Genomic DNA, 26,583 nt, shown 5'->3' with positions numbered 1-26,583 from the left:
GCACATCTAATGACACACTTGCGCTATGCTTGTTGGAGACAGTTCCCAGATGACCCCAAAAGCAGAACACCAGGGAACAAAGTCAGGACAGGACCTGCAAATCAGGAATGTTCTATGAAACTGGAACATCCGATAGGCTTAGTTTCATACAGTGAAAAATCAACTAGCAATACAGATCACTAGAATTTAGTATAATTGGAAATGGAAGAGGTAACTTCCATAATAGGATAGCAGAGCATCATATGAAATACACACTATAAAAGAGGTGCCAAACTGTTTTAGAACTACAAGTACCATGATAATTTGCCATCCTTTAGGATGAGGATCTACCTTTTGGATAACCCTGCTATAGTTTGTACTTCATTGAATGCCTTGCTACCTCATTATAGAAGCTACTTATTCCATTTACATTTTCAACCAATTGCTAGTGGTCTCTATTGCTAGTTTATATTTTTAGGGGGGGGGGATTTATTCTTCAATAGTTTCCAATAGGTCAGGCATGACACGGATTTCAAAGAACACGTATGTTGTGGTTATAGCTCTGGTCATTTGTAAATAATCCATGCAAGACAACTTTCCTACATGCATTAAATGCACAGCTAAGAAAAGCCAAGTAAAGAGAATAAAAAATATAAAGTAAAAAATATAGACACAACTGCATTTTTTGTTATAAATGATTATGTTCAGAAATTAGAAGTTTTCTTTGTTGAAAATGAAGTGAACGCCCCGTGGATCAGCGCTGGAGTTTGCAATGCATTGTTTGCTGAGATCCTCAGCAAGATTTTCTGGGCCGCAAAGGAAAACACCCACTCGAGAACTAGAAGAGGAAGTAAAAACATAATAGATCATGCTCAGTTTTTATTTTAGCAACAATGTTATCTACGAACTTTAGGAAACTATTATATAACGGTGTAGCACACTCCATCATGCCACTTTATTAAACTATATAATCCATATTTATTAGTATGTCAATAATAATACTATGTGCAAATGGAAAGGTTGACCAAGGCCAATCTGGTGTCCAGGTAAAGCTGGGAATTATTATGTATAGATATATCATTCTATTAATATATAGTCAGAGATAGGCACATAAGTACACATAGACTAACCCACTCTTCCTGCCCCACATATAAAATCAGATTAAACTGAAATTGTAAAAAACACCAATAATAAATTACTATTTTCTGCAATTGTCAGACATACAGCACATTAATAAAAGAACACTCGCAGATGCCTAAGCACTATTGTCTAATAACAACACCGTCACCCAGGTTCTGTGACACAGTTTTCAAGCAGTTTAACACAACTGAGTGTCTCCCAGCCACCTGTGTCTTTTTCTGTATACGTTTCACTCAGCCAATAAATACTGACCAAACATGAAAAACATTGGAATTATTAATGCAAAAGTGTCATTTCTGAAGTAGAAGCAATACAGTGGTCAAGCCGCAGGCACCTATGAAACACTTGGTTTTTAAAACTCGTTTGGCACAGAACTGAGAGACCGCACCAGAAGTCTGCTAGCACCATAACCACTACACAAGGTTGGAATGGTGCTTAGAGTGTCTTTGTAATGTAGAATGTGACTGTCCTGTACTGAATGCCTAGGCAATAAGCATTGTGTGCTAATCTCAGTTATGAAAACAAATTGTTTTTATTACAAAAGTTTAAAGAACCACTATAGTGTTAGGAATATAAACATGTATTACTAACTCTAAAGTCCTGGAGTGGCAGTTTAGGTCACCTGCCTCCGTTAGATTACATTGAAAAGTTAATTTTACTTAGATTTCTCGCTCGCCGCACCAATCGTGCCGTGGCTCAGATCATCATCTTGATGATCTCAGCCAATCCAATCCCATAGGAAAGCATTGGGAGGCAAAACACTGCACATGCAGCGTCTCTTCATAGAGCTGAATTGAATTAATGCATATCTATGGAAAGCGTTCAACATCTCCATGTAGAGCGTGGAGACACTGAACATAGGTGCTGACACTGTGCAGCGCCAATATAGGAAGCACCTCTAGTAGCCATCTACTGCCTCTAGAGGTTCAACTAGGCAGAAATGTATTCACTGTGTTTTCTCTGAAAAGGCAACAATAACAATGGAAGCCTGCAGGGACAGGCTACACCAGAATCACATGAAGCTGTTGATCATTAGTCATCAAATACACAGTGAAAAATAGAAGTGCAGCTAGTTTGCATTCTAAATTATAAGTAAGTCACCACAAAGGAGATAAATGACAGACGGGGAAGAGGACAGCCTTCGAGTGAAGTACAGGAGGGGGAGTGAGAGAAATAGACCAGGGGCAGGTGATCACATCTCAGGCCACCACTAGGTGACAAATAGAGACCAGACCTAAGATTAGGCGCTACAGCCACCATACGCTCCGGGGGACCTCTCTCTCCTTTAATAAGACTGCATGGGGAAAGCCCGTGGTCATACCCCGTCGATTACAATCAGAGGGCGCACAGGGAGACAGTTAGGAGGGACTGGAGGCGAGTGGGGAGTGAAGCAGGGCATGGGTTTGGATGCTGCGCACATGTGCCATATCGTAGACTAAGGGAGGCATCAAGTGAAAAGCGGGAAAGAGACAGCGCGTACGACCGAAGAGAGAGAAAGGAGGGGACCTCACGGGGACATGTCAGGGGATCCAAACAGAAACCTAACGGTTCACACACAGGGGACCCTTCTGTTAAGTCACAATTAACTCTTGCATGTCACTAATTACTGTTATGTTTGTCTTTTATCTTTCTGCACTTGAAGAATGTATGTTATCACCAAAACTCGTGGAAATTTTCCACAACAAAAATAAAGAATTAAAAAAATAAATAAAATTATAAGTAAGTCATCAAAGTTGTCTGTAGAGCTAGGAAAGCAAATAATATATCCTTAAAGGGACACTATAGTCACCAAAACAACTTTAGCTTAAGGAAGCAGTTTTAATGTATAAATCATGATCCTGCAGTCTCACTGCTTAATTCTCTCCAATTTAGGAGTTAAATCCCTTTTGTTTGTACATGCAGCCCTAGCCACACCTGCACTGGCTTTGACACACACCATGAATGAAAAAAAAAATGGTTTCACTTTCAATTAGATGTAACTTACTTTAAAAGTTCTTATTGCCTGCCGTCTAAAGTGAACGTAATCATCAATGTTATTGTGGCCAGCCTAAGGCACACCTGTGCAATAATCATGCTGTCCAATCAGCATCTTGATATGCCACACCTGGGAGGTGGAAGGATTATCTCGGCATCATCGATGCAATCTGTTCACATTTCTTCTTTATTACATTTTTATTTTCTGTTTTGTCTGGTTAGTACATGCAACTTCGTGTCTGACAGTTTGCTTTGACATTTCAGCCAGTGTTTCCTGTGGTTGAATATCTATTGCCATTGTTCGTCTTACCTCTGGTGTGTGCTGCCAATTGTTTTAAACTCGTTCTCCCAGTTAGGTCTGCCATACAAGGTTTTTTGTTTTAGACCTGTGATCACATCTTTCTCTTGGTCATGATGCAATGTAAACGCAGTGGCCTAAAGACGAAAAAAAATCCCAATAAGCAATACTAAAAAATCGCAAAGTCACTGAAAAACAAATTCAAAAGAATATCAAATAATGATACAATTTATTAACCCCGTTACAATAGTTGCAAGTAATGTAAAAGCATGTCAAAGTGCACCTGTCTACACCTGCATATGTTTCTTTCTTATTATTTTGTTTGCATCTTTTTTTCTTTTGGCATAAAATCCTAACTGCCATGACGTATAGAAGGCATTATGTCCTTCCATCTAAGATTTTTCTTTTTATGTTATTTTGTTAGCGCAGTACTCTGAATGATCTTTACAATATGGCTGACGCTAAGCTGCATCATTCACCGTACTTTGTGACCACTTTGCGTAGCTGAGCATGATGACTGAAGAAAACATAAGTATGGCGTGATTGAGGACACGACTAGTACAACAGCTGGCAATCATTATAGGCAAGTGTTGCGCACTTGCTATTGTAATTTGGATGCCAGCTGGACCCATTATACATCATCTTTGTCAATAGCTCTTGATAATACAAAACATGGATGGTTGGGTGGATTATGGAAAATAAATCAAATAACTTTACAGTGTTTTTTTTTTTTAACATTCCTTACAAAGACAACAGTTCTGCATATATGAATAATGCTTTCCTATGGGGAAATCAGCCATTGCCGCGAATGCGCATTAGGTCTCCCCCTTCAACATCAAGAGAAGCGTGGGTAGAGCCTGACCCATCACTGAAGGACATCGGCGCTGGATTCAGGTAAGTCACTGAAGGGGTTTTAACCACTTCAGTACCGAAGGAGGGAGGCACTGCAGCATCCTATAGTGCCAGGAAAACAGGTTTGTTTTTCTGCCACTATAGAATCCCTTTAAACCCTTTGTAGTATGCATTTTCTCAGACTGAAACTCCCGTAATTCTCCATTTGAACATGCAGCCCTTCTAACAGCTAAACATGAAACACTGCATGATTAAAATATCATCCACCATCCCTTATGCATCAGTCCCAAAATTTAACATGCTACTTCATATATGAACCTCTCTCCTCCACTCAGTATATGAACCTCTCTCCTCCACTTATATAATAATAATAATATATAATAATTTGTGATTTTTACAGCGCTTTTCTCATTGTGAGACTCAAAGCACTTTACAAATATACAAACAGGGGCGGACTGAGCACTCGGGCAAATCGGTCATGGACCGAGGCTCTGGGGGGCCCGCCCGGTGCAGTGCAGTAATGGCTGAGCTGGGGAGTTAAACAATCTCCCCAGCCAGCCTGCACTCAGTAAGGGGCACAGCCTTCTGCGGGCCCCTGTTGCTAAAAATATAATCCTCCCGTGCAGGGCACACTGAGAGACAGCTAAGGGGCCTTCCAAAGACCCCACTAGGCTGCCCCTCAGTGTGCCTGTCTCAGTGTGAATTCGGCAGATGCTCCAGGAGCAGAGCCTCTGCCAGAAGAGGAGCACAGCCACACTGAGCTTGTAGGCTGTCAGTAACACTGCTCAGGGCAGCTCCGTGTGGCTGGTTCTGCAGGAAGTTAGATCATGCCATGCGGAGCTGCCCTGATCAGTGTTACAGGCAGCATGAGGCACATGAAGCATCCCCCCAGGATAAGGATTCCTCCCTCCCTGGCTAAAGGTAAGACCCAGGGAGGGGGGAATATATATCCTTTTTAAATCTGTTTTTTTCTTAATTAATAATGTTTTTAGCATTTATCCCCCCCCACTACTGCCCCTTAACAGCTCCTATACTTATCCCCTTCATCAACCACAGCCTCACTACCCCTCTACACCCCATGTACCCCTGATCCATCTACAACTCCTATTACCCCCAGGTAACAACTACAGCCCCACTACAACTCCTATTACCCCAGGGCACCCACAACTACTGCTTGCACCCACTACAACACCTACACCCTGCATCCACCACAGCCCCTACCCCCTTGTACCCACCACAACCCCTGCACCCACTACATCCCATACCCCCAGACACCCTCTAGATCCCCATACCCCCTGTACCCAATACAGCCCCTTCCATCCTGCACATACTACAGCCAATACCCTCCTTGCCCCCTCTACAGCCCCTAATATCCCATGCCCCCACTACAGCACCTTATACCCACTACAGCCTCTACACCCATTACAGTCCCTACCACTAGGCACCCTCTAGGTCCCCATACCCCCTGCACCCACTACAGCCATTACCCCACTTGCCTCTTCTACAGCCCCTATTATTCCATACCCCCACTAAAGCACCCTGCACCCACTACAGCTCCTACCCTCAGACGCCCTATAAATGCTCTATACCCCCTGCACCCACTACAGCCCCTGTACCTATTACATCCCCTTCACCCATTACAGCCCCTACCCCCTGCATCCATTACAGCCCCTACCCCCAAGCACCATCTAGATCCCTATACCCCTGCACCTGTTACCCCTACCATCCCTGCACATACTACAACCAATACCCCCCTTTCCTCCTCTACAGCCCCTATTATCCCATGCTCCCACTACAGCCCCCTATACCTACTACTGCCCCTAACTCCAGGCACCCTCTTAATTCGTATACCCCTTGCACCGACTACAGCCCCTACCAACCTGCACATATTACAGCCAATACCTCCTTGCTCCCTGTAAAGCCCCTATTTTCCCATTCCTATACTACATTCCCCTATACCCTCTGCACCCACTACAGCCTCTACCCTCTGCAGCCCATACTCCCTTACCCGTTAAAGTCATTATTAAACCCTTTCCCCCTCTACAGCCCCTCCCTAGCATCCACTACATCACCTACCGCTCTGCACCCACTACAGCTCCTACCCCCAGGCACCCTCTAGATCCCCTATACCCCCTTGCACCCACTACAGCCCCTATTAACCCCTGCACCCACTACAGGTCCTTCCACCAGGCACCCTCCAGATCCCCTGCACCCACTACAGCCCATACCCACTCTACAGTCCCTATTAACCCCAGACCCCTATACCCACTACAGCCTTAGTGGTGGTTATTATTATTGTATTAATTCACAATAACCCCTGCATTCAAGCACATTCACTCTCCATACAAATACACCGCTGCATTTACAGACTGTGCACACACATGACCCAGCATTCATAAACATATATCCATATGGTCACGTACTCTGACCCTGCACACATACAAATTATTGATTCAATGCATCTCTATGAGGAGATGCTGATTGGCGCAGCATGGCATTTTGCTGCTCATGGGCAATTTCCTTCCAATGCTTTCCTATGGGAAAGTATTGGATTGTCTGAGATCTAATTCGATGATCTCAGCCAAGGAGAACACCCAGGCTGCACCTTTTTAACGGGGAGAGAGGAGGGCTGGGACCTAAACGTCTATTTTTAAACCTATAGTGTCAGGAATACACGTTTCTGTTTTTTTACACTATAGTGTTCCTCGTAACGGTTAACACCTGATTTGTAACTTAAGACGCAAAATTTGGAGGCCTGCATACCCTTTTATACATATTGCCATGCTACGTAAACACACATAAAAATTACTACCCTATTTAAAAAAAAAAAAGAAAAGGAAATTTAACTATACTCTGACTCTATACTAGACTTACACCAGAGCTCACAGTGAATATGCACACAGAAACATTCATTCACTTTATATGCACATACAATCAAATACACGGTACATCTACACCAACATTTATATTGGTCTACAGGGGGCCCAGGTCCTAATTTTGCCCAGGGGCCCTGACCACTGTCAGTCCGTCCCTGTATACAAACATAAAAACATGAAGGTTAGGAGTTTCTGATGGTCAGATGAGCGGACTGAACGCCTGATGGAAGAGGTGGGTCTTTAGCTTTTTTTTTAAAAGTCTGATTGAGCATGGTAAAGAGTCCCAGAAGGTAGGGGCAGCGTGGCTGAATGCCCTGGAACCTGAGTCTGTCATTATTCTTGGCACTGACAGGAGGGATTTGCTGGCTGACCGAAGTGAATGAGATGGAATATAGAGTGTCAGGAGCTCTTCCCTTCCCTGTATGAACATGCAGCCTTAGTTAACTTAAATGGGCAGTCTGAGCAATATAATCACTACAACCCACTTTAGTGGTTACTGTGCCATTAGTCCCTTAGAGCCATGCCATAGTAAGTAGTCAAACTGCTTTTGAACATTTGGAAACTTACCTGGCTCCATCAGATACCTGCAATCTGGATATCACTAAAGTGGAAGTCCTTATTCTGCGTTAGCAATTAAAATTATTATTTCTTGTATTGGCTGAGAGCATCAGTCAATGAATGACTGGAAGTACAACTAGCGCCCAGAGCACCCATACAAGTGTAAAAAAGGTACCAAGCTGTTTGATTACATATAGTTTAGTGGTGCTAAGGGATTCATGGCACCATAATCACAACAATGGGCTGAAGTGGTTATGGTACCTAGAGTGACCCTTTGAACATGCAGCCCTATCCTTTTCAAAAATTCCTCTCCCAAATTCAACCACCCCAATAAATCATGCAGACTGCCCGAAAGAGTTTATGCCCTTTTAAAACATGCCATCTTATGCAGAAACATTCGTATCTTGGAAAACTGTAACTTTCCCACTTAATCATACAAGGCACATTAACACCTTCTGTAGCCCTCCTATATTATATGGAGCCTTGTTCTACTTGAACTATAGATTTTTCTTGCCTGACTTTCATCCCAGCCAGTGAGATAAATGTTGTAGCTCAGGAAATCAGCATTGTTTCGATCTTGCATTTGTGTTTCAAGAGACTGAAGCAAATCAGCAAACCATTCAAAAGCATGCGTGTCTCTGCACAGCCAGTAGAAATAAATCTGTAAAACAGAGATATATCAATCAAACTAACACTGCATCAGCAAAAAAATCCTTTATATATATATATATATATCACCTTATGTGTCTATAGAGAGCTGATAAAAACAGGTCTGGAATACAGAGGGACATTAGCGGCAGAGATGGATTAACTATAGTATGACCTTAAGCAGTTGCCTAAGGCCCAGTGGTTACACAAGGACCCGGAACCATGAACTTGCTTGGGCCCCATTTACCTTCATCTTTTGTAGAACCAGTAACCTGCAAGGGGTCCCTTGGGATCTTAATCCTTCTCTCTTTAAATATGTTATTAATATTCACTAATTGTTCAGGATGACCAGCTAATTAAATGCATTAGTCTGGTTATAGGATATAGTAGGAAAGTTTGATCCATTGTACAGAAATCACTTTGATAGCAATAATAGGAATAACGTAATAAAAGTCATAGATAGTATAATCAATTACTACCTTTTCATTCCTGTTACATACCCTCCTAACACTAGCATTTATTGAGCCTCCCATAGTTTCCCAAATGCATATATTTTTCATAATGTTAACAGTGTTCTACACAATAACTTACCTTTTTTAGCCTGAGAGTAGATGAGTCACTGCAGTATCTATACCAAACTGACTTCAACACAGAAGCAAATGGAGTGACTCCAATCCCAGCTCCTACAAGCATGGCTACCTCATAGCTAAAGACATCTTCACTTGCTGTCCCAAAGGGGCCATCCACAGCCATCCTTAGAAATTACAAACACAGTTATACTACCTTCCTAGATAACATTTAAAAAGACTAACATGTCATTCAATTAAGTAATTAAGACAATAATTAATAAATATAAATAAAATAACAATAAAAATAAATTAATAAAGGTTGAGGTTATCATAATGAGATTAAAGTTTCAAATTAATGTTCCAACAAAACGTTGTGTGTCCCACACTTTTACCGACACAAGAGTTATGATGGTTCAGTTTGACCAACCAGACTCCATCTTCTGTAATGTTCTGGTCGAAAAGCGGTTATACTCAGTGAAGTCACTGGAGTAGTTTAACCCTTTCTGTTAAATTTCACCCAGGTTCTCTCCAGAATGTACACACCCTGTATTCACATTATTTATTAATAGCTTGTTATCGGGCAAAAGCAGCACAACCAAGTCAGATTTATGTATGGGAATTTTTTGGTTGGGGGATGTCTACTTACACCTCATCCTGAAAGAAGGAGTCTCAATCTTCTGGGCCATTATGTGCCAACCACTCTCACAAATTACAGAGGTCCGGTAGTTTTAATCCATTCATTTTTCCCCCAACTATCATAGGTAATATTTAAAGGTAACACCATCCCCATTAAATTAACCCCTGTTGCTAAGCACATTAGGAAAATGGTCATTGAGAGACTGGAATCCACAATTTGAATAACTGATATTCTGCTGTTTTGGAGTTGGATAAAAGGTGGTGGTTAATGTATAGTGGACTTGCTGTATCTACACAGCAAATCAGCTATTTATCCAGCATACTAGTCATATCCAATCCTGGGTGAGGGCACGTTAACAGTTGTCTTTCTAACTGCACTGAGTGTAGTCCAATTGTGTGATACACTCATTGACACTGCATACCGCGATGATGAGTGTAGTCTCGCAGAGCTCTCTGCATTTTATTGATTGGGTATAATTTGGGATGCAGACAGTCATGCACAGTACATATTACTATGAGCTTCACTACCAAGCTGTAGGGATTTGTGACACACACATTCCTAGACAATGTATGCATTTGTGCATTTTGCAGCTGTGGGAATTTTAGCACACTCCAACTGTTGTTGTGTCTTTAAAAGACTGGGGTACATTATAGTTGTATAGCGCTATGTGGCAAACTGAGAAAGGGAAGCAGTAGCGGAGTTCAATCATCTGTTATAACAGTATTTACATGTTGTACGTTCCCTTCCCTGATCCACTTCAGTTGCTAACAAAAATGGTGCAAATCAACTCTTTGTGTTTAAAGTCTTTGCTAAATCTAATTATTGTATTTTTTTCAATAGTTCCTTACTTTGGCAATGTCCATGCATCCTGAAATTCAGTCTTATTACATCCACAAACTTCAGCTAATTTTTCTGTCCAGTCTCCAACAATTCGAATGTGAATGCTGAAGAAGTCTTCTTCTGGGGCAGATGTCAATGTGAAGGGATGCCACTCCAGGCTGGATACTTTTGGACACTGAACAAAAATATATTGCCCCACTTCCATTTTAAATCCTTTCTTTTTCATCTGTAGCTCATATGTTTTAAATGGATGGTTAACAACCTCGAGAAATAAATAAATCAAACATTAAAAAAGCATGGTCTACACATTATACTACAGGCATTGGCACTGCAGATGTTTTAAACTACACCTCCCATGGTGCTTTGCCAGCATTATGGGTGTAAGAGCATTATGGGGGATGTAGTTCACAACATCTGGAGTGCCTATCCCTGTACTAAGACATTAAGTTCACTTCCAGAGTATAAAAGGTACAACTGCTAACATTCATCCGATATATATATAAAAAAAAAAAAAACAGGAATCATACATGTGGAGAATGGTGAATTTCTTGTTCAGAAAACACATTTGGCATTTCCTACTTTTGCTGTCATGTGTGTGTGCAGAATTGATATGCAGCGGGGCTATTTGTCTGAATGAGAAGTGAACTGAACGGCACGGCATAGGTAAGATGGAGGTGTGGGATTTTATTGGAACGCCAATTCCTCCCACAAATACAGGCCTTTGGCTTTTAAACATATAAATCCCAGATCACTTGGCACTCACCATGTATGAAAAGTATAAAGAAATACTGCCTAGGTGCCAAAAACCTGTGTTGAATATATAAAGGCTAACAAAGGGTTACACTCAAAAGTCTTCCGAAAAACAAGAAAGTGTTTAATAAATCATCAAAAAAGTTACATAAGTGTCATATACGTGTATAAGCACAATGTATATATGTTGCATGTAGACTAGAATACCTTAAAATTTAAGCATCTGTGTAATACTTATGGGTGCTAAAAGAACGATGAATGTAATTTAGGCAATGCTAAGAGCCAGCTTTGCTTTTATGTAATTTGTGTTTTATGTAACAGCATGTTTTATCATGATCTACCTTTGTAATAACAACTTTCTGCTGTGATCTATAAAACCGGATCATTCTTTCAAAGGCATAGAGGATCATTGGGGCAATCACCCACAACCAGGTCTGCAAAACAAAACATAATGTGGATCCATAGTTTAGAGTTACAGTACAGAATTCATTTCCCCTTGCACAGTGACTGTACTAATATAGCATATACAGGTAATACTCGAAAAATTTGAATATCGTGCAAAAGTTAATTTATTTCAGTATTGCAACGTAAAAGGGGAAACTAATATATGAGACGCATTACATGCAAAGCAAGATAGTTCAAGCCGTGATTTGTCATAAGTGCGATGATTATGGCTTACAGCTCAAGAAAACCCCAAATCCACAATCTCAGTAAATTAGAATATTACATGCAATCAATAAAACAAGGAGTGAGCAATATCGGACCTCTGAAAAGTATAAGCATGCATATGGACTCAGTACTTTGTTTGGGCCACCTTTGCAGCAATTACTGCCTCAATGCAGTGTGGCATGGAAGCAGGGCCGGTGCAAGGAATTTTGTCTACACAGGCAAAGGAGTATTTTGCCGCCCCCCCACATACATACAACCACTATCATACCCTCACGCAACAAACATGTCCGCGCAAACACACACAGTCCAGAGGGCACAGACACCAAACGCCTACACCAGGCTCTGCACAGACACGCCGCGGCAGACTGCTTGACCACTCAATCTTATACACGCGCAGGGGCTCCTGCTACTGAGGGCTTGGGGTGACCGACTTAAGCCACTGACCCACTCTACCTGAAAGCAATACGTTTATACAAAGATGTTTAATCGACTAACACCCATGACATAAAAATATGCATAGTATAGCGTTCAACCAAGCCTGATACACAAATATAAAAATGTGCGACTTTTCATGCCACTGCCTAACTATTGCATCTAATCTGGAAACATGCTGTTGTGGCGGATGTCGATACCCTGTAACCACCTGCACATCAAAAATAAAGAATTCAACACAGGAGCTACCAGAGAGCATTGTCACTGTGTTCTACTTTTAACTCCACACAAGTTACCAGAGAGCATTATCACTGTGCTTTACCGTTAACGTCACATGAGTTACCAGAGAGCATTATCACTATAACAAAGCAAATATAGATATAAATGCTGTGAAAGTACTCACTATACCATGTTACGTTTGTAATACCTGTCAAAGAAATGCTTGCAACAGCTGTTGGAGCTGTGCAAGCCCAATGTTATTTTATGCACAACCAAAATAAAAATAAAGAATTTAAAAAAATAATAATAATAAAGAATTAAAAAAATAATAATAATTAAATATAAAAAAATGTCAATCTTACCCCCTTCAAGTGCTGGCAGACAGTTCTAAAGTGATGGGGATCTGAGGAGACTGCAGGCACTCCAACACTATGGGGAGCAGTCTTGCAGAAGAGGCAGCTCTTCCAAAGTAAGTCTGCTGCCGCCTGCCTGCAGGACTTTGACAATATGGAGTCAGGGGAAGGGGGAGGGGGCGGAAGTCAGGCCACCTACTCGGCTCACCATATTAAACTAAAGTCCGCCTGGGCCTATCTGCCTATCTCCCCTCCCCTTTCCTTCCCTTACCTTCCTGTTACAGTTTTCTCTGGCTGGCCTGGCTCCAAACGCGGGCGGGCTCCACTCTGTCATGGGCGCCGCCATATTGGAGCCAGCAGAGGGAGCCGGGCCCTGATGCATCCGACGGTGGACCGCAGGGGACTCTGGGGGAGGTGTAAGTTGCGCCCTCCTGCTGACATCATCAGGTGTGGGCGGCGCGGCAGAAACTTCACCTCCGGTCCGGAAGTAAGGGAAGCAGGCAGCCTCAGCAGGGCAAGGTAGGCTGCGGTATTATAAAAATCCGAATCCCTAGCCGATGGCTGGGGATTCTGATTTTTGCACCCCCCCTGCTCGGGCGCCCTAAGGCGGCCGCCTGGGCCGCCTTATGGACGCGCCGGCCCTGCATGGAAGCTATCAGCCTGTGGCACTGCTGAGGTGTTATGGAAGACCAGGATGCTTCAATAGTGGCCTTCAGCTCTTCTGCATTGTTCGGTCTCATGTCTCTCATCTTTCTCTTGGCAATGCCCCATAGATTCTCTACGGGGCTCAGGTCAGGCGAGTTTGCTGGCCAATCAAGCACAGTAATCCCACGCTCATTGAACCAGGTTTTGGTGCTTTTGGCAGTGTGGGCAGGTGCCAAGTCCTGCTGGAAAATGAAGTCAGCACCCCCATAAAGCTTGTCTGCGGAAGGAAGCATGAAGTGCTCCAAAATCTCCTGGTAGATGGCTGCATTGACCCTTGACTTAATGAAGCACAGTGGACCAACACCAGCAGATGACATGGCTCCCCGAATCAACACAGACTGTGGAAACTTCACACTGGACTTAAAGCATCTTTCAGTGTGTGCCTCTCTATTCTTCCTCCAGACTCTGGGTCCTTGGTTTCCAAATGAGATGCAAAAGTTGCTCTCATCAGAAAAGAGGACTTTGGACCACTGAGCAACAGACCAGGTCTGTTTTTCTTTAGCCCAGGTAAGACGCTTCTGATGTTGTTTGTTGTTCAGGAGCGGCTTGACAAGAGGAATACGACATCTGAAGCCCATGTCCAGGATCCGTCTGTGTGTGGTGGCTCTTGATGCACTGACTCCAGCCTCAGTCCACTCCTTGTGAAAGTCCCCAACACTTTTGAATGGCCTTTTCCTGACAATCATCTCCAGGCTGCGGTCATCCCTGCTGCTTGTGCACTTTTTTTCCCCACACTTTTCCCTTCCACATAACTTTCTATTAATGTGCTTTGATACAGCACTTTGGGAACATCCAACTTCCTTCGCAATTACCTTTTGAGGCTTTCCCTCCTTATGGAGGGTATCAATGATGGTTTTCTGCACAACTGTCAGGTCAGCAGTCTTCCCCATGATTGTGATTCCTACTGAACCAGACTAAGAGACCATTTAAAGGATCAGAAACCCTTTGCAGGTGTTATGGCTTACTTAGCTGCTTAGAGTGGGACACTGTGAGCCTAGAATATTGCACCTTTTCACAATATTCTAATTTACTGAGATTGTGGATTTGGGGTTTTCATGAGCTGTAAGCCATAATCATCGCAATTATGACAAATCACGGCTTGAACTATCTTGCTTTGCATGTAATGCGTCTATCTCATATATTAGTTTCCCCTTTTACGTTGCATTACTGAAATAAATGAACTTTTGCACGATATTTTTTTTTTTTTGTTATAACTTCTGGTATATTAAATATTTGTTTTGAAAGTCAATTGTCACGTTACCAAATAGTACAGAAAGTTATGGTGAAAAAAAGCTCCTGTGTCTCAGTCATTGTAGAATATTACTGTTGTATTATTAATCCATAGTAAAATCATGCCTTTTTTGACACACAGGACTACAGAGAATGACCCACTGAATGGGGTTAAGAACAATGACATAGCATGATATTGGCAAAGACACATTTTGGGACTACTGATTAAAATATGGGTCAACTAACAGGTATGTTATCTTTCATTCTGCGTTTGTAATAACTAGTTTAAGCTATGAAATTGTAATTATTATATTAGCATTATAATAACTTAAAGCCATTAAACCCTTTCAACTTTAGACATATTCCCTTGTATTGTGACAGTCCTCAATGGATCTGAAATGGTTATTCAGTAACATAATTGAGTTAAAAATCTGTTACATATTTTGGATGCATATATTTTCACAAGTAAATAATCAGTGCGGGGGACTCATTATTAGACGTTAAAAATCTGATTTCTTCAATTTCTTGAAAGCAGAATTTCCCTATTTGTCTATGGTTTTGTCTATTTTTGTAAGCTTTAATGGGCTTCAACAAAGCCAGAACCCAACCAGAGAACAAATGTCAAGGTCTTTGCATGTTCCAGTAATGATTGAATGTACATTTCCATTGTAATCATACCATAGGTTCATTTCCTGCAAACTGTGGTGTAGGGCATGTTGGGTTGGTGGGACCCCATTCAGTAAAATTATGGATACATATGTCTGGTTTGTGGTCTTCTAGACTTTTAAATGTCTGTCCTCTGACAATTTTCCTAAAAAAACAAACAAACAAATAAGGAAATAAAACACATGAAAATCTGTCATGAATACACTGCTTTAAACCAGTTAAAATATCAAGAGTAAACTTCTGGAAACAGATATGTAGAATAATTGCCTGTAACTAGAACAATAATATTTAAATATTGGTATATTATCAGCAGGGCCCTTTGTCACTAGCCAGGCTTTAAAAGTTACTTACCACTGCAAGTCTGGAGGCTCCATGTCACACTTGCCAGAGATGAATTTCTATTTGTCAGGGATACATTTTTCTTTGCCAATTGCTACTGACAATTGGGAGTTTTGAGCCCTGTTATTAGCATAGCTGATTAATTTCAGCTCTGAGCACCATATCAACTTTGCATCATTACAAAGGCTAGGGTGCAGAAGGTACCGTCTCCCTGCTCAGAACGACTTATAACTGAAGCCATTTTCTCCAGTATGTGACTGCCCCTTGGATCTTCACCAGCGGAGTTACCTTGCTAACAAACTTGTATATATATGGCATGCAGTACATATAATATAGATCAAAATTATTAATTGTGTTGGCACTCAATTACTGGGTGGTGCAGGTATTAGAGGTATTCCCCATCAAGGACCTCGATAATATATACAAAAACATCAATTAAATACCGCACTCATATGCATAAACCATATGCATAAAAAATAATTATAAGAGAGTCTCTATGTGATGTGCAAAAAAGTGAAATAGATTTATTATACACTCGTTATCTAAATTAATTCATCAACACCAGATAAAACACTATAGTATATGTCACTACATACAAAATACACTGATAAATCACTATTGTATTCTGATGATTTCCTTCATAGTTCACTGGTTATCTGAACCAATTCAGCAAAGTAGGAGCTTTTTGTACCATAGATGAATTGTTAAGGAGTTTATTTACTTTTTATCTGTGTACCATACATGTAGTGACTAATATATGAGTGATTTACCTACTTTGATGAATCGGTTCAGATAACCAGTGATCTATGAAGGAAATCATCAGAATACAATAGTGATTTATCAGTGTATTTTGTATGTAGTGACATATACTATAGTGTTTTATATGGTGTTGATGAATTAATTTAGATAACGAGTGTATAATAAATCTATTTCACTTTCTTGCATATCACATAGAGACTCTCTTATTATAATTTTTATGCATATGGTTATGCATATGAGTGCGGTATTTAATTGATGTTTTTGCATATAATATAGATCCACATCTCTCCCTTTATCCCTGCATGTCTGGACAGGAAATACAAGATAGGAAAAAACTTATATGTTAAAATGAAAGACTCATGAGCTGCTGCAACTGCTTTGAAGGTGAGTATTATTATTTTTTTTTTATTATAGTTTATTGTGAGTTAATATTTTTTGTATATTTTCTAAAGTATTATTTAAATAATGCATAAAAAGAAGGTCAATTTCCATATGTAGTAGTTATTTAAATCATTCAGACCTATTTAAATTCATTAGCAAAAAGTGAGCAAATTCTGTTTGAAGGTTTAAAATATATTTGCTATGATGTATATCTTGTAGTAAATAAGTCAATTAGGATTGAATCATTTTTTTCTTTAAATTGATAATGTTTATAATTTTCATAAGTTGAGGGGGTGGGGGGTGAGAGGGGAAGGATACCGAAGAAAAGGTGGAGGTGGTGGGAGGTGGTGGGAGGGGGCGAGGGGGGAGGATAGCATCAGCAGTACATAACAGCATCTGTATGAATACATTACAGCTTGGTGGTATATGTTACATTGTAGTAAAAGGTGTCAGGTACAGTAAACTTATACAGATTATGCCTCACATTGTTATAAGTTTTGTTCTGGAAGTGTAGGCCACATTAAGTAAGATTAGCCAGTCAGATTGTGACATGGCTCGTGGGTTGGTTGTGTATCTTGACACATTTGACCTACACTCACACACGGGAGTTACAGATACCAAGGGTACTCATTCAAGGGTTGTCCGATCTCCATGTGACCCAAATGTCCCAAGCTGTCTGGAAGACATTTGAGGTAGGAAGGACGGCTGTGAAGCATCTCTCATATATACATTGGCTATCTATCTTATATAGTAGGTGTGGTAAGATAGGTGCTAGGGTGGATTTCCAAGCTCTCTCTATTGCTTGTTGTGCCGTTAGGAGGATTTGGAGTATACGTTTCTGTTTGTATTTAGGTATTCCCATTGGCAGGTATATTAGGAGAAGTGCCAAGGGCGTAAAGGGTAGGGTGCATTCCGTGACCTGTAAGAGCAGGTTGTGTACCGTCTTCCAAAAGGTCTGAAGGGATTTACAGTGCCACCATATGTGTAGCATGTTTCCCTCAGCGAGATTACAGAGAGGTAGCGGGGAAGATTTTGTGTAAATTGGATGGGACCAAGTACCAATGATACAGAATCGTTTTGTGCTGTTCTATATGGGCTGATGATTTAATCAAGCCTTTAGGTAGGTTAATTATAGAGTCCCATTGTTTAGTAGACAGAGAGCAATTTAATTCTGCCTCTCATTGTGTTGCAGGTTTTGACAATCAGAATGAGAGCTGTTCGGACAATAGTTTGTAACACATGGAAATCTGCTTACAATGTGGAGATAATTTCCTGTTGATACACATTTGTTCCCATTGAGTAAGATGTAAGCTTAATGCGTCGTCGATCGTTGTTGGTGTCACAGGTAGGACCTGAGCTGTAAGTATGAGTAAGGGGAAGTAGGAGGTAGGCTGTATTTATTTTGTAGAGTTTGGAAATTAAGGAGAGGTTTGCCCTTAAAAAGATGGTATAGGTGTGGAAGGTAGGGAAGTAATCAGGCAGAGACAAGATCAGGGTAGCTATGGACAGGCCTTTGGATGTGGCCAATTTATGCCTAGTTTTGTCCCATATCTTTAGAAACAGTTTGATTGTGGGGGGAAGGGCTGAAGATTCCTAGAAAGCCCATTAGGTTCTGGAGTTCATGTGAGTACGAAGCTAGTTTCTCTAGAGTGACCCATTGAAGGGCAGAATGGGTAAGGAGGTGAGGTAGAGAGGTTGATAGGACAGTTGCGTTGTAGTAGGTTTGAACATTCGGGACTGCAAGACCTCCGGCCTTAAGAGATGCCTGCATTAGACCCTTTGACACCATAAGCCTGCCCCCAGCCCATATAAATTTTGTGAGGTCCCCCTGTATTGCTTTAAAGTAGGAAGTGGGCACAGTGATTGGCAAGGTGCGGAGAGATACTGTAGTGTGGGGAGTATTGACATCTTAAACGCCACTATAAGTTCTGTCCACGACAAAGAGTCGTGAGTGACCACTGTTTCAGTAGATTGTTGCAATTGTTCCATGTTTTGATTTAGTTCGCAGAGTAGAGGTATGAGGGTTTTTTTGTGACGGTTAAACTTAAGCATTTGATGCTATCTTTTCGCCATTCAAAACAGAAAGAACGGCTCCTGTAAAAGTGTCGAGGGAAGTCCTATGCTCAGTGTTTGTGTTTTACTGGTATTGAGGGAGTAGTAAGATATGAATCCATAGGATTTGATGTTGCCTAATATAAGTGGTAAAGACGTCTGGGGTTGTGTTATATATAGTAGGATAGCATCTGCAAACACGCTAATTTTTAGCTCCCTGTTACACAGTGATATACCATGAATCGCTTGATAGTTTTCTAATTTTTTGGAGCAGGGGTCCCAGGGCAAGGACATAGAGAAGGGGGCAGGTGATGGCACCCCTGTCTCGTGCCATTGGAGACTGGAAATTTAGTTGATAAAATAAAAATGGTCTGCAAGATCTGTGCTGTAGGATTTGTGTAAAGTACAAATATTTGCCGTATGAGTAAAGGGGGAACCCCATAGGATCTCCACACCTGGGTCAGCAAGGGCAACCCAAAGCGGTTGAACACCTTCTCAGCATCTAGCGCTACCAAGAGACTGCACCGGCTGGTCGCCCTAAGTTGTTCAATTGCCAATGATAGTTTGCGGGTATTATCTAGACCCTGTCTACCCACAACAAATCCGGTTTGGTCATCATGGATTAAGCAGAGGAGAAGGGGGGCAATTCTGTTGGCTAGGATTTTAGCGTAGAGTTTTGCGTCTGTGTTGAGGAGCGATATTGGTCAGAAGTTTTTGCAGACATCAGGGGACTTATGCAGTTTGGAAATTATGAAAATGGGGGCTAGCAGCATTTCTGGCAGTAATGTTCTTATTTTGGTCACCCTTTGGAACACTTTTAAAAGGTAGGGGGCACGGGTGGTTCTGAATTCCTTGTAATACACATTCGTAAAGCCATCCGTTCCGGGTGATTTTCCAGAGGGTAGGTTCTTAATAGCGTCTAGTACGTCTGTGAGAGAGATAGGTTGTGATATTGTTTGCAGTTGGCTAGCGCTGAGCTGAGGGAGGGAGACAGTATCCAGGTAGTTTGGGATTTTCTGTTCAGCCGGGTTGTGGGTCTGGGCGTCTTGAGAGATATTGTATAATTTGGAATAGAAATGGGCAAATTTTTGGCTGATCTCTTGTGGGCTCAGTTTCTTGTCACCATCCTCTCCAGTGAGGTAAGCACTTCTGGAGTTAGCTCATTTGGATCTCAGCCTAGAGGCTAATTGTTTATCTGCTCTACCACTTGTGTGATAGGCAGTGGCTCGAAGCCTATGGAGGTAGAAGTTGGTGATTTAAACTTTTTATTGAAGGGATAGTAAAGGCACCAAGGCAACTTCAGCTTAATGAAGCAGTTTTTGTGTACATATCATGCCCTTGCAGTCTCACTGTCCCATTCTCTACTATTTAAGAGATAAATCACTTTTTTTTTCTGTTTATGCAGCTCTAGTTAAACCCTGTGACTTAATGGTTTGAAATGTTTTCAGATCTTATTCACTTTAGACATTCTCATCTCCTGCTCTGTTAAATTAATTTAATCACACACTGGAGGCTCCTACAGTCTATGGTAGGTAATTAAGAGAGGAGGAGACAAGAAATTCTAAATTACACACACAGTGCATTAAATGAACTTGAAACATCAGATTTCTCTTTACAGGAAATTAGTAGGAAGACTGTGTTGGTCACATGCAGTGGGGTGTGTGACTAAGGCTATATAAACAAAGGGATTTATTGCCTGTATGGCAGATAATTGAGCAGTGAGACACACTGACATGTTTTTTTTTTTTTTACTAAAGTGAGAATTCAACTTGAATTCAGAGTGAATTTTGAATTTAAGGTCAAAATTTGCACATTGAAAAAGTCACACTATGTATGCTTGTAGTTTGAGAGGGCGTCTCTGTTTAGTTTTAATGTATTCCATATGTCTTTCAATAAAGAATCTACTCAAAGAAAGAAAGCTCAGAAAATAGTTTGAGGAGTGATGTAAGCTTTTTCAATGTGTTTTTGTGATTGTAATATGAAATGCCTTTATTAATTTCAATAGCTAAATAACTAGGAACCATTTCATAAAGTAGTCTGCCAAAGTACATAAAATGAGATATGGGTCTGGTAAAATCAATGGCCAAGCACAGAATACTGTATGTCTTGAATTGATGGGAGCCTGAAGGATATGAGTGCCGATCCAGGCTGACTCAGTTCACTCATAGTTGGCATGTTGTAATGACTGATGACACTCTCACTCTACAGACAGTCCATAACACTGTTTGTTTGACTCAAAGATCATAATCATTCATGTAATATAAAGGAAAATACTCACCCAGCACCATGGATGACGAGCCCGATAAAGAAGACAACAAACAGGTGATGCGTATACCAAAAAACCTCAAAATAGGACCTGCGGATAGTTTTTGTGGATGAGGTGATTATTAGAATCAGGGCCAATGTTATCACTACCCCAGTGAGACCAGCCAGGAAGGTGAAAGCAACATTGATCCCACCAATTGGGTTCTGTAAATAGACACAAGTACACTGTAATACAATATGATATGTATAAACACAGTTTGTAATTATTCTTGAGTAACCAGAAAGATCATGCATTGAGCAGTCTGATGGGCATATTGGTCATTATCTACTGAAATAATATGTTATAAATGCATAGTATCTGTGAAATACTATCTATGGTAATTGGTCACACATATCAATGGCCTGTTGCTAATCAATGTGACACAATTCCTTTTTTATCATTTTATTACGGTTATGTGCCACCTTGATAAAATATAAAGAGGATATTGTCTATATATGGTGTTAACTTTTAGTTCAAAATAATTGTTTTACCAATTATTATGTTTTGTGTATAACTTAGTTTTATGATAATTATAAATAAAAAGTTATTCAATTTTTTTTTTTTTGTAAATGCACATTTTCTTCCTTTTGACCCGGGTCTAAACTAGTGAGAAATAGTGTAATTTACTGTAAAGTTAACTATCCTGGACATATAACAATAAAACTGCTAAAAAAAAAAAGTTCTATGGAAGAGTGCCGGACACAGCAAGGCATGTGTTAAACCATTCATAAATGGTTCAAAAGATTACAGGTAGATGGCAGCTAGGGACTCCGGGCCCAATAACCAAAACAGAGTGATGTAGTGGTTATGGTACCTATAGAGCCCTCTTGACCCAATAACTGGAAAAAAATTAGGAATAATGATTATTAAGTGTAATGATGAGATTAGCAGGGACACTTTTACAATTATCAAACTAATTAGTCCAGCACTCATTAAATGAACCAATTTCTAACACATACAGGAACAGGAGCGCACACCTTTGTCTATACATAAAGTATAATATGTTTGCATAGTGCTGTACAATTATTTATGTTGCCCAGTGTGCATAGCATGAACTAGAATTAGTTAAATTACTACTTACAGGTACTTTATTTATTTGTATTTTTTATGACAATCTTTATTGTTAGTTTTTCCAGATTTGTTGTACATTGCACGCAATCTTAAGAAAAGGTAACAAACGAAGGTTTGAACAATTAATACTGAGTTTTAGTAGTAAAATCATGGCTTATGTGGTTAGACTTTTATTTCGTCCCTCAACTGTTGCCCCCCCCCCCCCACAACCTTGTTCCAGACCTGTAATTGACTCCTGCTACAATAAACAAGGCCTTAAATGTGAAGAGAAGAAGAAAGAAAGAAAAAAGTGAGCATACTTACAGGTACTTTAGAGCGGACAAAGTTCAGGTAAGTCTCATTTTTTCCATCACCAAGGTCAGTAAGAACTGCCTGTATTGTACCATTTTTAGCCTCTACACGTGCATCCACCAGTAACTCCACGTTAAATAAATGTGCCACGGTATGGATAGCTAATAAGTAATCAATAAGTTAGTATATTGATTATCAACATTCTATATAAATAGCAATAATAATAAATACAAAGAATAATGAAATAAAATTATATAATAATGGAAATGTTTGCATTGTTTATTCAAAATCTCCAGAATATCTGCAAATTTCACGTCATGTTATTAAACACATGTTGCTATGCTAAATCAGTTTACATGATCTTAAAAGGTACTGTATTAATTAATATGCAATAGAATTAAAAAGATTAATCTCAAACTTCACCTGCCCTAGCTCTGCAATCTCCTTCTACAATTCCACCCTCTACTCTCAACTAGACATCATGGCACCTCCTACACTTAAACGCAGCAGGTGCCCCCAACTACAACCTTGGCACACCAAGCTGGCTCGATACCTTCAAAAGTGCTCCAGAACTGCTGAACACTTCTGGAGAAAGTCTCACTCTGCATCTGACTTTCTCCACTATAAATGTATGTGTGCTCTTACAGCTTGGCTCTTTCCTCTGCAAAAGTAAATTACTTTAATACTCTGATAACCACACTCTCCCGCGAACCCAAAAGACTATATCACACTTTTAAGTCTCTTCTTTGCCCTGTTGCTCCCCCTCCTACCAACTTAACCGCCACAAACTTTGCAACTCACTTCACTGACAAGATCTCTACAATCAGGGAAGAGATATTTCACCTCTCTAATTCCTCTTACAATACTTCCCCCAACCTAACTTCCTCTGCTGTTCTATGTTCATTCGCACCAGCTACAGAGAAAGAGGTTTCTGATCTACTCCGGTCCTCCCGCCCCACCACCTGCTCCCTTGATCCTATCCCCTCGCATCTCATACGTACTCTGTCTCCTTCTCTTACTTTGCCTCTCACTAAAATTCTCAATCTCTCCCTCTCATTCGGCATATTTCCATCACCCTTCAAACATGCAAAAATAACCCCGATTCTAAAGAAGCCTAACCTTGACCCTAACTGCCCGTCCAACTACCGCCCTATCTCGCTACTGCCTTTTGTGTCCAAGATCCTTGAAAGACTTGTGTATGTGAGATTGATAGACTTCCTCAAGTCCAATTCTCTGCTCGACCCACTACAGTCTGGTTTCCGCGCTCAGGACTTTGTGTATTAAAGGCTCTATTCGCTGCAAAATCTCATGGTCACTACTCTATTCTAATTCTCTTTGACCTTTCCGCTGCCTTTGATACTGTTGATTATCAACAGCTTCTTCTCATCCTCCATAATCTCGGACTACGAGATATTGCTCTCTCCTGGTGCTCCTCCTACCTCACCCAGCACTTTAGTGTTTCTTTCTCTGGCTCTGCCTCTTCCTCCCAACCTTTCTCTGTTGGTGTCCCCCAAGGTTCAGTCCTTGGTCCCCTACTGTTCTCGATCTATACTGCCTCCTTGGTAAACTCATCAGCTCCTTTGGCCTCCAATATCATTTCTATGCAGATGACACGCAAATATACCTGTCCTCCCCTGATCTCACCCCTCCCCTCTTTACTACTGTCTCTGACTGCCTCTCTGCGATTTCTAATTAGATGGCTGCCCACTTCCTTAAGCTCAACTTGTCTTTCTTCCCTCAAGTGTTACTACTCCCATGTCTGTCTCCCTCCACATTAATGGTGCTACTCTCTGCTCCACCACGTAGGCTCAATGCCAAGGTGTTCTCTTTGACTCCAACCTCTCCTTCACCCTGTCAGCACGGAGGGCTGGACTAATCTACTTCCCTAATACTTCCCTTACCTTTTGTGTAATTTTACCCCACTCCCTTTAGCATGTAAGGTCATTGAGCAGGGCCCTCAACCCCTCTGTTTCTGTGTGTCCAACTTGTCTGGTTACAATTACATGTTTTAGTCCACACTTTTAAAGCACTGTGGAATTTGTTGGCGCTATATAAATATAATAATAATACTAGTTATTATTATTATTATTATTATTATTATTATTATTATTATTATTATTATTATTATTATTATTATTATTATGAACATGATCAGCTATCACTACTGACATGCTTTGAGTCGTCCACACATAAGTATATTAAATTACTTTCTGAGTGCAGCATTATGTGATTTATTCTTAGAGTTATGTATTTCTAAAAAAAGGTAATTGCTACAGAATAATGTAGTTTGATTTGATTTAAGACTTCTTGCTCAATGTACACACAGCCAATAATTACAAAAAACTGACTATTCAATAAGGCTGATAGTAGTATAAATTACATTTTCAGTCTATAAATATATCCACATATTATGGCACAGATCCAAACCTAGGCCTAAATGTAACATTTTTGGATAGGTTTTTCAAAAGATAATTTTGGATGAACTCTTTAAATTAAATTTTCAACATATTGAAATATAAACATAATATAGCATGTATAAATACATGTCAATATATATATATATAAAATCTGAAATCATTTTAAATGTTTACTCAGAAATATTAAATCATTTGAAAGGTGTATCCAAAAATAAGAGTGGAGGTTTCTGGACTCCCATAATCCCAAATACACTGTATATAACAGTGATTAGGATTTATTAAAGGGAAACTATAGTGCCAGGAAAACAAACTTGTTTTCCTGGCACTATAGCTCCCTCCTCCCTCATTGCCAGAACCCTGTGGTGAAGAAAAGGTTACAAACCCCTTCTGTCACTTACCTGGATTCAGTCCCATAGCGCTGGCTCAGGTTTATTGAAAACTGCAATAATTAACCTTGCAGGATTAAGGAACCTGGGACACTGCACCCAGACTACTTCAATGAGCTGAAGAGGTCTGGGTGCCTATAGCAGTGATGGCGAACTCTTTTGAGCCTGAGTGCCCAAACCGCACTACATGCCAACTTTTTTTCCTCAAAGTGCCAACACGGCAATTAAACCTGAATACTGAGGTTTACGTTTAGAAAAAACAACTCATACAGTTGCCCGAACTAATTTTCCTCTCTCCCCCCAGCATCTCCCATTCTCTACCCACAGCATATCCCCTCTCCCCCCAGCATCTCCTTCTCCTCCTCTACCCTTCTCCCCCCAGCATCTTCTCCTCCTCCTCCCCCCAGCAACTCCTTCTCCTCTCCCCAGATTCTCCTCTCCCCCAGATTCTCCTCTTCCTCTCCCCCAGATTCTCCTCTTCCTCTCCCCTTCTCCCCCAGCTTCTCCTCTTCCTCTCCCCTTCTCTCCCCCATTCTCCCCCCAGAATCTCCTCCTCCTCTCCCCTAGATTCTCCTCTTCCTCTCCCTTTCTCCCCCCAGCATCTCATCCTCCTCTCCCTTTCTCCCCAGCATCTCCTCCTCTCCCCTAACATCTCCTCCTCCTCTCCCCTAACATCTCCTCCTCTCCCCTCAGCATCTCCTCCTCCTCTCCCTCAGCATCTCCTCCTCCTCCTCCTCTCCCCTAGAATCTCCTCCTCCTCTCCTTTTCTCCCCCCAGCATCTCCTCCCCCTCTTCTCCCCTAACATCTCCTCTTCTTCCCCCAGCATCTCCTCCTCCTCTCCCCCAGCATGTCCTCCTCCTCTCCCTCAGCATCTCCTCCTCCTCTCCCACAGCATGTCCTCCTCCTCCACCTTCTCCTCCTCCTCCTCTCCCCCAGCATCTCCTCCTCCTTTCCCTCAGCATTTTCTCCTACTCTCCTCCAGCATCTCCTCATCCTCTCCCTTTCCTCCTCTCCCCTAACATCTCCTTCTTCTTTCCCCCCATGCATCTCCTCCTCCTCTCCCCCAGCATTTCCTCCTCCTCCTCTCCCCAGCATCTCCTCCTCCTTCTCCAGCATCACTTCCTCCTCTCCCCTCAGCATTTCCTCCTTCTCTCCCCCAGCATCAAATCCTCCTCCTCTCCTCCAG

The 26,583-nt window shown here is 41.1% G+C and overlaps 1 protein-coding gene across 1 annotated transcript in view; it reads right to left on the bottom strand.

Annotated features, from left to right (window-relative positions):
* Positions 1-459: 459 nt before the first annotated feature.
* The window catches only part of LOC134614339 (cytochrome b-245 heavy chain), a 39,609-nt gene continuing 13,485 nt past the window's right edge, over positions 460-26,583 (bottom strand). Inside the window, exons 5-13 of the mRNA XM_063457994.1 lie at positions 22,606-22,754; positions 21,205-21,395; positions 15,408-15,540; positions 11,463-11,555; positions 10,380-10,633; positions 8,917-9,079; positions 8,192-8,338; positions 3,404-3,528; positions 460-817 (exon numbers count right to left, since the gene is read on the bottom strand). Coding sequence (XP_063314064.1) covers positions 691-817; positions 3,404-3,528; positions 8,192-8,338; positions 8,917-9,079; positions 10,380-10,633; positions 11,463-11,555; positions 15,408-15,540; positions 21,205-21,395; positions 22,606-22,754 — 1,382 coding nt within the window. The 3' untranslated portion in view covers positions 460-690. The remainder of the gene's footprint in view (positions 818-3,403; positions 3,529-8,191; positions 8,339-8,916; positions 9,080-10,379; positions 10,634-11,462; positions 11,556-15,407; positions 15,541-21,204; positions 21,396-22,605; positions 22,755-26,583) is intronic.

This window comes from Pelobates fuscus, chromosome 1 (assembly GCF_036172605.1).
Source record: "Pelobates fuscus isolate aPelFus1 chromosome 1, aPelFus1.pri, whole genome shotgun sequence".
Classification (NCBI taxonomy): domain Eukaryota; kingdom Metazoa; phylum Chordata; class Amphibia; order Anura; family Pelobatidae; genus Pelobates; species Pelobates fuscus.
The sequence above is the reverse complement of the archived record's forward strand: the minus strand, read 5'-3'. Positions and strand labels throughout refer to the sequence as shown.